At 31.5% G+C, this 10,273-nt stretch overlaps 1 protein-coding gene across 1 annotated transcript; it reads right to left on the bottom strand.

Moving 5' to 3' along the window:
• Window positions 1–368: 368 nt before the first annotated feature.
• LOC129321684 (uncharacterized) lies at window positions 369–1,573 on the bottom strand. Its single transcript, XM_054967546.1, has 4 exons — window positions 1,428–1,573; window positions 908–1,259; window positions 672–799; window positions 369–564 (listed from the first exon to the last, which is right to left on the bottom strand). Exons 1-3 carry the CDS (start codon window positions 1,503–1,505, stop codon window positions 702–704), a joined length of 528 nt encoding a protein of 175 aa, XP_054823521.1. The 5' UTR covers window positions 1,506–1,573; the 3' UTR covers window positions 369–564; window positions 672–701.
• Window positions 1,574–10,273: the final 8,700 nt, after the last annotated feature.

The following is a 10,273-nucleotide window of genomic DNA, read 5'->3' as shown; positions in this document are numbered from 1 at the left end:
TTCTGAAACTCCTTTCTTGAATGATTTTCTAATTCACTCCTTTTGTTAGAATTTTTTTACCTCATAGCAAATAAAACAATGACGCATAGAAGGTAGGTAATAAATGCTCATAAAGGATTAGATCAATATATTAAGTCAAGCACTGTAAGATGCTAATGATCTTTTTGTTTCACTGACGGCTAGAAAATTAAAGAGAGAATATGTATTAGTCATCAAACATAGCCAACTTTGATAAACTAAGTTATATTGCATAATCAGATAGAGTTTTGAAACAACAAGGGCAACGGTTCATTACAGACAAGTTTCTGGCACGTAAGCCATTGATGAAGACCATCAAAATAAACATTTAAAAACAACTTATCCAAAATAACCTAGCCATCAAAATACATTCATTTGCCATAAAGAAAACAACTGCTCCTACATAATCCTAATGCAAGGAAGCTTCTTCACTAGATGCCTCCCATGGAGTTGAAGCAGCTGCCTCCTAAGATGAAGGATATCATAAAAACGTGGGTTCCCAGAAGATCCTAGTGGCAGAGACATAGCTGCTTAATGAAGACTCTCCTGAAAGTCGACATATTCAGTTAGTAATAATCATAACGTGCATTCTTGAAAGTGAAATGAAATGAGCATATAATTAAAGTAATTTCAAAGTTTAACTTGAAAACAACCTTGCTATCGCTTAATCCTGGCATACTGGACTACAACAACCAGCTTACGCATGCTAGACACTGGCTGGTATTCTGTGAAGGCCTTCTCAGCTGAATTGCCAAAAAGCACACAAGTGACCTTATTCCTCCTAGGGAAGCGAACAGAAATTTATTTCAAAATTACAGATATAATATGATTCTCAAAATGAATGAAACTAACATAATTGAAATAGTAGGGAAGGTTAAGTGAACTCAACTCGATATCTTGAACCACAAATTCCGGCTTTCTTGTGTGCATGCCTGGACCTTAAAAAAGTCAAGATCTCCAATGCTAACCAAAAGGCCACAGAAATCTTTAAAAAAATTGAAATAAAGAGAAAAAATGTGTATACAAAGTCTAAAACGAAACCAACAAATCAAGCAGGATGAATGGTGGTTAGCATAAAAAAAGGTGCTAGGCATAAGCTTGATATGGAAATGGTCATGGATAGCTTCACCCCCCATTGCCACTCTGAAAAACTGGCTCATATATGTCCTCTTCTCCTTCAGCATATTGGAGAAGCGATCAATCATTTGATCATCAACAACCCTTAATAGCATCATCGCACCCTACAAAGTATCAAGGAGATAAATAGAAATGAGATTCAAAAAAAGTTTAAGCAATACATGAACATATAAACTTATGTGCTCATCGAAGATAACCATATCAACTGAAAGCATCTTCTTGGGGTATCCACAGTCACATTCGTACACATCAAAGTCAGTCCTGGGAAATACCTTGTCTACCTTGACCAAAACCTTCCAGGTCTCCAGCGGATGTGCAAGATCATCAAGTCTGGAGAGATGATGATCCATCGTTCAAATGGAGAAGAAAGCTACCATTAATATGAGAAGAGGAAGACGAAAGAGAAACAGAAACACTTTCAAAGGAATGAAAGATGAGACACTGCAAAATGGGAGGAACCAATAGGGTATATTTAAAGCGCTTTCACTACATACTAAATGGCAAACCATAACTTATAAAACAAGAAATGCTCATCCTTGTCAGCCTATGATGTGAAGCGAAGGCAATGAAGAGGCTGACACTTTATTTATGATCTATCTGAACAACTTTTTCAGAAAGTAAGATGTTATGCTTCACCTATGGAAATATAGAAGTAACTAAAATGATACATGAAGGAATAAAGGAGATATTAACCTCAACTTGTCCTCATCAGTAGGAAACCAGCAATTTTCTTCTCTTAAAAAATCAAACACGTACTTGCTACCCCTTATAAGTGAAGGCATCTTAAAACAGGATCTAATCTCCAGTCTCTAATAACAACAGAAGCACAGGATCATAATCTACAGTTTCCAATAACAATAGAAGCAAAACAACCTCAACTCACGTGCCATTGCTCTCATATAAGGGTTGGATATGCAAGAGTGAGAGAGAGAACGCAGCACTGGAGAAGGAATGAGATGCAAGGCTTTCAGGCGGCACGAAGGCCAACGATGAAGTTGGTACTGTAGATGAAGCCACAACTTTTGTTATGAACAGTATTCTGAGTGAAGAGCTGCTATTGAGCCATGCTGTCCTATCGGCTATAACTATTTTATTATATAAGATATATTGATAAATATAATATTAAAATGTTTAAAAATTAATTTAAATGAACGGTGGAGATCATTTTAGAGTAAAATGGAAGGCCAAGATTGTTGTTAGCTTGATAGCGCCGAATGTAGGTGCTTGCTAAGGGCAAGAAAAGATAAAATTGTACAAAATAACCTAAAATATTTTTTTTGCCTCCCAACAAATTTCAATTGGCCCCTGTTAATGGAAAAAAAAAGGTAAATTGATAAATTAGCTTTTAAATTATAGGTTTATGAGCATCTTGGACATTAAATTCTTTTTAGTGTTATATTTTAAATTTTTAAAAACAATATAATATAACCTTATCATTAACAAAGTTAACTTTATCAGAAGTTAATAAAAAAAAATCTCAAAAGATACAAAGACCAACAAAATTTTTTGGGTCCTTTTCTGTAATTTTTTATATCAATATTTACAATTTTGAGTCATTTATTATAATTTTTTTAGTCATTTTTTGGTTAATTAATTATTAAAATTAACATTCATTAACTATATGAGCCATATTATATTATTTTTAAAAGTCAAAGAGAAACATTACATCAAAAATAAATTTATAATTCTTGACGCTCTTAGACCTATAATTTAGAGAATAATTTATCATTTAATCCAAAAAATAAATTCATCGCCTTCTTCAAAGTTTCATTTACCCTCTAAAAATTATTTGACTCAAATTGAACCTATGTGTTATAATTTCAAATGATGCTAGTTGAGAATGGAGGGAATAATAATTTAAAAATAATTTATTTGTTTAAATAAAAAATTTTATCACAGAAAATTCCTGTAATACGCAAGAGTAAATAAATTTTATTTAATAAAATTTTATTTATATTAAACAGATTTATTTAATGCATCATTATATTTTATACTTTATTCTTTAGTAATTTTTAACAAATTTGTACTTCCAATTTAATTCAATGAATATTTAAAAATGTATTTTATAACAAATCATTGGGTAGTTTTTCTGGGTTCGTCACTAATATAGCATTAGGTAATTTTTTAATTTTTTTTCATCATACCCCTACTTCATTATTAATTTTAAAAAAAATAATGTATTAAAATTTTATTTGTTATTATTAAGACAAATATAGGATATTTAATGACATTATAATTGAAAAATGTAATTCCTTTAATCCTTATTGTAAGGCACCTTTTAGACAGAATTGGTGGTCTTAAAGCACTTAGTGGTGGTATTAATTACATTTTTATAATATTACATCTATTTAAACTTATTAATTATGAGAAATAATGTGATGTAAATTTCTTTAAAAAAATAATTTAAATATAACTAGGCAACTGTGCCCCACATTTGAAATGATTTTGGAATATATTTTGGGCCCTAGAATATTGTATGTAAGTTGATTATGTGTTAACAGGGTCAAAATACTAGTGCAAGTATAAAAGATATTGTTTTGTTGTTGAAATTAAAATTTAATGATTTATGTGATGCTAAAACATCCCCCTTCTCTATTTTTGGTATTAAAGAGGTTAAGGAGTGAAAATTGAGTAATATTGAGATTATGTTACATATGTGTGCGCGCGCGCGCGTTTTGTATAGGTAGTCCTAAGTTAATTGGATGTGTTATGGAGTTAGATGTAGCTTTTGGTGCATAAGTGCGATTTTGAACACCCTTGAGTTGTGAAAATATTCTTTGGGTGTTTATCTTTTTCGTGTGATATAATTTGAAAGTAAAACTCATGCCATCAGTTAATTTATGAAAAGAGCTTTCTGTATCATTCAAATGTTGGATGGAGAATAGGGCACGTCAGAAATTGTCCCAAGTTGTTGTCATTTGACAACTAAATGCTGTCTGATACATGCAACTTGCCATGGCAGGTGGCACATCACCTTGCTTTTCACTTTTTAGTATTTTTCAACTGATTTGAAACCATTTCACTCCCTTAAAGTTTCTCATACTTCTAAAACAATATTTACTCTAATTTGATATTTATTAAATAATGATTGCGTAAGTTTGAGCTGTGAAAACTTAAAATCCTATTTCTACTAATTTTTAACTTGGTAATATAAATGGCTTAGCCTATGATTGCCTAAATTTTGGAATTCAAGATAAATTAGAAAGGGTTACTTCACTTGTTTACCTGTGGATTTTACAGAGTAAGGTATAAGGTAAAGTTATTAATCATGCATACATGTCACTTGAACTATTTAATTGGATAGTATGCGCAATTATGTTTAGAGAGTACTATGTGTGGATGAGGAATATTGTTTTTGCATCCAAACTATAACTTTCCTGGAGAGGGAATGTCAATGAATGTAAGAAAATAGGAGTCACCATTAAAGTTTTTAAGGAAACTTTAGAAAACTATATAATGAAAAGAATGATTTGTGGAAAGGGTTTGGAAGTTGATTGTATGTGGAGAAGATATTAGGCACCCCATGACACTAGTTTATAGGAACGGTTATCCTAAGTTGATTGCATGAAATGAAATTGACCTTTTAATCATATCTTGTTTACCCTTTATAATCACATGCAAAAATAAAAATTAGAAAAAATAAAAAAATTAATGAAAACAATCATTTATTTATATGGCATGACTTGATCTATGGTCAAAACCTAAAGCTTACATACCTTATGATGGATATCAAAGTCCACATAGCTTAAAAGTATTATTAATTAAATTTTTAAATTATTGAATTTTTTTATTTTATAAAAGAAGTTTTATTTTGGGTTATATTGTTTTATTTGTTTTTTAAATAAGTTTTTTCCATTAGGTAAGATAAAAATAACTAGCATTAGAATTTGTGGTGATTTAGTTTCACTTACAGCTTGTTAGTTGATATTTTAAGTGCATACGGTGATTTAATATCATCTATGACAAACCCTAAAGAAATAAAAGGAATTTTCAATAATAATTTTCTAGAAAATAATGTAATAAGGAAATTTTAATGCAAAGCTTGATACCTGAGATGACTTAGTATCATTTACGATATCTTGATTAAGGCTTTTAAGGATCCGCAATGATTTAGTATGACTCATGGTGTAACATCCTAGACTTTTTATCTTGGGAATTTTTAGTATTTATAAGGGTATTTTGGACAAATTAGATAAATTATTGTTTGATGGTGTTTTTGGGAGGCTAATGTAGTTAATGGATCATTGGACAACCTTAGAAGAGGGCTAGATTGGAGATTGAGTAAGCTATGACACGGAGAGAGACCCAAAACAAGTTTGGGATTCTCTGTGCCATACACCGTGGTGTATGTGCAAAAGTCTGCATTTATCAGTTGCAAAACAAATTAAAAATTAAAAGAGACTAAGGAAAGAAAATGAGAGCAATGATGGTGACAGGCTGGGGCTGTTGGGGCTTGCTTCTAACATCACATTGGAGGTACTTTGAGCTTGCTACACCTTGGGTAAGCTTTCCTCACATCTTCCTCTCCCTTTTATGCAAATTTTGATGCTTTTAGGTATGGTTGAGGCTTGGATTTAGTTTTTCTTGGGTAATGACTGAACTCATTAACTTAATAAAGGTCTTAGAGAGTTAAGTCAAGCCTCTAACCCTAGGTTTATAGGTTTTATGGTGATTTGAAATTTTTAACTAAGGCTTAAACGAACCCAATGTGAGAATTTGAGGTTTTAGAACAATATAGATAGTTGGTTGATGATTTTGGGATGTTTGAATGCTAAATAGGATTATTAAAATGTTTTAGAAATATTGATGTCATTAGATAAGAAATTTAAAAGTTATGAGTACTTAGAACCTAGTGAATTCAGGGTTTTTGGAGTGATAATTGACAATTATCGCTAAATTGAGTAGATTGGTGTGCTCGAGCCTTATTGTGTGTAGAGAACATGTGGAGCTACGTTGAACCACGATAACCCTTTTGTGACAAAGGGTCGGAATAATTTACACTATTTGATTATATTACTTAACTGTTTGTGAGTATACATGTAAGTTTTCTACTTGTGATTTGAAAGCATTGCATATTGCGAACTATGATTTTGTGCATGTGAAATGATTTCCAAACTTTGAGATTGTGAAAGTCTTATATGAAATTAATAAGAATTAGATATGAATATGTGATATATGAGATATGTGAGCATGATCATGACAAAGGGTAGGAGTTCACCCATAGGAAGAAGTAGTGAAAGTACATATGGCATGTATCTCCTTAGTGCCTAATGAGGCATGGTGTTGGAGATATCTTCTTACTGCATGTACATCTCTCCCTTCATCAAGGTCATCTCTATCGTGCATATTGCTTGCCCCAAACCCTATTGACACCTCCTCATATTTCTATTTCATCTTTTACAGCTTAGTCTCCAACACAAACTAGACAATATCTTCTTCATTTGATTCATCAATTGCTGGAGCAAAACCCTTCCCTAACTCTGATTGTAGTTGCAATATCCTCTTGGCTGTAGCATCTCCGACTGATCCCATTATAGGGCTATATGCATGAGACATTTTTTGCATAAAAGGAAGTAATAAGGCCATGGAATATAAATGAAAATGACATATCAACTGTAATACTCAACTTCAAAACACACCGGATCATTAAACATAGGGTGTGGAGAATCACTAGCTTAGTTGTCCTTCTACTACCCAAGTTATGGGTGACACTTATGGGGTTGATTTTATGGGTGCCTTGATTGTTCTAAGCAATGTAGGTCTTATGCATTCCACCTAGGGTGCAAACCCTGAATACAGGAGCCCTCGAACACTCTCCCTCTCCCTCACGACAACTTGATTTATCTTCTCATCGTCCCAATAAAGTAAAGCATCGACTGACTCAGCAACCTCACTTCCATCTAATGGAAAGTTTTGAAAAAACATAATCTAAAATCACAAGGCGGAAAGGATGTTATACACATTAGCTAATTAACACGTAAAAACAATCAAATAATGCTACTTACCATTAAGAAATAAAGGCAGCCACCAATATATAAGTTTTTTCTCACTATTGGTTTAGCCTTCTTGTATTGCTCGACCTCCCTCATTAGCTCTTTAACAACAAATTGACTCCAATTGTAGGAAGTTAGAGCTATTTTCTCACAAGAGATGATCTTCACCAATCATGAAGTCACTTCTTTTGTAAGAGGACACAAAAGCGTACCCAATATGTATAGAACATTCAATATCTCGAACGATTCTTCTTCATCACCTTTAATGATCATGTTTTTAATGTCCAAAAATTTACACCCAACATACTTTCCTTTCAACTCATTGTATAGCTTACTAGCTTCTTCAACCACCTCCCTCCTTATTTTAGAAGACCCGTAAGCGTGTGCACGTTATTGGCATCAACTTGTCGCTCAATTTGCCTTATTGATAGCATTCTTGCTTCTGGATCAATTACTCTCAACAAATTTACACAAAAAGCATGGTTTATTTGCATGCACTTGATGTCTAGAAGCTTCCTAAAACCAATTGTGTTAGCCCTCGCCATTAGACTTTCACTTTGCTTTATATGTTGAGCCAATTCTATAACTTGCTTAGGCGAGCAACGCGTAAGCAGTTTCTTTTTGAATGCTTTGTTGGATGAAGAATGTAAGCTCTATGATGCCTTTCATCCTCATCCATTTTGTTGACTTCCTCTCTTCCTCTGATAGATTTTTCCACCCCCTTCTCACTTCCTCTACAAGATTCAAGACCCTTCACCTTGCCTTTATTTTTCAACTCATTTGAATAAACATGCAATCTACTTAGCCTCGACCAACATGCATCCCTTCCTTTAACCATGATTGTCAATTGTCAAGTGCACAAAATACAAGTCCTACACAATTGTTTAACATATGATCATGTACTACTTGATATTGAAGGCAATTCAATCATATTGTAATCATGTGTGTTCTGTGTGTTAGCATGATCATAGGCATGTGATTGTCCCATAGGCATGTTAGCATAATCACACATTATTTTATATATCACATAATGGTTAACATGGAAGGTAGGTTGGGGTATGGGCAGGTGTATTCATTTTACATGAAATTCAGTATAAACAACATGTAATTTTCACACACGCATATTTGTTCATGGGTCAATTTACATGAAATTTTTTAACGACACAAGGTTTAGGCAATTGGAAGTTCACGGTCAATCTCATTTGTAAATTTTTGAATAAGCTTAGACGGCATGAAGAACAAAAAGAGCAACTCAAAACAAGAGGAAAATAGAACGATGCTCGCTCGAACAAAAAGGAAGCTTTCAAACATAATGTGTACCTAGTCATTATCACTCAAGCTGCCACCACTTTGAAGAAGCTCAAAACTCTTTTTGAAGAAGCTCAAAACTCATGGTTAAAGACTCGTCAATCACAAGCCGTTTGATTAAGGCACCATGCAAAGAGATGGGGTTATCTTTCTTCATGCTAATTGCCCACAACTCAATCACACCTCACACCACTGTTGATTGTCCGTTGGAAGCATCCCTCACTATCTTCTCTCGTTTAAATCACGCGAAGAAAGGAAGAAGAGAGGGTACTTTCTCTTTTCAAAATCTAAGGTTTTAGATAGGGGCATTTTCATCTGATCAGGGTTTATTAAAGGAATGAAAAAATCAACTTGGTCCTTTGATGGAATTTAGTCCTTGGGACTAATTTTTGTTCCAACCTAATCCTTTTTACCAATTTTCCTTTCTTTACATATACAATTTTTTTATGAATGAAATCCAACAACTAAAAATTAATTGCCACTTCCTTTTAATAAATGATTTTTTTTTGTAAAAATGACTAAAAGGAAATAATGATTTACAAGTTCTAATAACCAACTTTCTTTCATTTTTTAGAAGGGTAAAAATGGATTTTCACATTAAAACTAATTGACGGACACGTTTAAGAGATTTGAAAATAATTATCACATTTTGTGATACTTAATTGTCATTTATCCATTTTGGGGCTATTTTTTTTGTTATTCTTCCCTATTTTTTCTAATTTTTTTATTTTTAAATTACAATGTCTATACTGACCAAAAAACACTGAAAACAAATTACAAGGAGAAAAATCAAAACCCAATAAAACTATATAGACTAATGATTATATTTTTTTTATGAAATGAAAAAGAAAACAACTAAGACCATAAAAAAATTGACGTGATGCCATCATGTAAGAATCAACCAGACTCACTCCAAAGTAAGGATTTGAATATTTAACCTATGCTCATGTCTTTGACCCCCCCCAAAAAAAAACCCATACATCTTGCCCATTTTTGCCACCTCAGCTTGCTTAGGTGGCAAAGATTAATGATTTGAATAATGGTTTTGAAATGTGATGAGCATAGGCTACTCATCATCAATCTAAATCATCCAAATTAATTTTGGATATTCAAATTTAATCTAATTTTTTAATATTTTTTATTTTAATAAAAAAATAAATTTGTCACATGTCAAATGTGCAGTCCAACTTAGGACCCGTTTGTTTTTCTTTCATTTCACATTCAAACAGGAAAATTTTATTTTTAGAAAATTGAAAGTTATTTGAGTAAAATATTTTTTTAAAAAAATATTCTGAAAATATATTCAAACAATAGTTGAAAGTGAATTTTTGAAATGTAACTATTTAAAACTTTTAAAAAATAAATTTGAAAAGTAAAATATTATTTGATCATACTATCCCAAGTTTAATCTCTTATTTTTTTATTTAAAAATTAGTTAATTCATTAAAAATATAATTATTATTTCAATAATAATAATTAGATATCAACTTTTTAGTATTATAAATTGAATAATTAATTATTTTAATTTTTAGTATCAGTGTATAATAAAAATTATAAATCTTTAATCACATTTCCAAAATTATAAATTTAAAAAATACAAATAACTAGAAATCAAATTTTTAGCATTATATATCAAAATTTATGTTATTTAAAATCTTCATCACATTTTTTAAATATTTTAAATATATTACATTTGTATAATGAAAATTATAAATCATTATAAATCAATGTCCTTTTTGATAATTGTTCATTCAAAAGTATATTTCACTATTACAAACCAAACAACTTTTAGTGTATCAAACTAACTTTGAAAAAAT

This window comes from Prosopis cineraria, unplaced genomic scaffold (genome assembly GCF_029017545.1).
Source record: "Prosopis cineraria cultivar Desert tree isolate PC_DT_omini unplaced genomic scaffold, ASM2901754v1 PC10, whole genome shotgun sequence".
Classification (NCBI taxonomy): Eukaryota; Viridiplantae; Streptophyta; class Magnoliopsida; order Fabales; family Fabaceae; genus Prosopis; species Prosopis cineraria.
The sequence above is the reverse complement of the archived record's forward strand: the minus strand, read 5'-3'. Positions and strand labels throughout refer to the sequence as shown.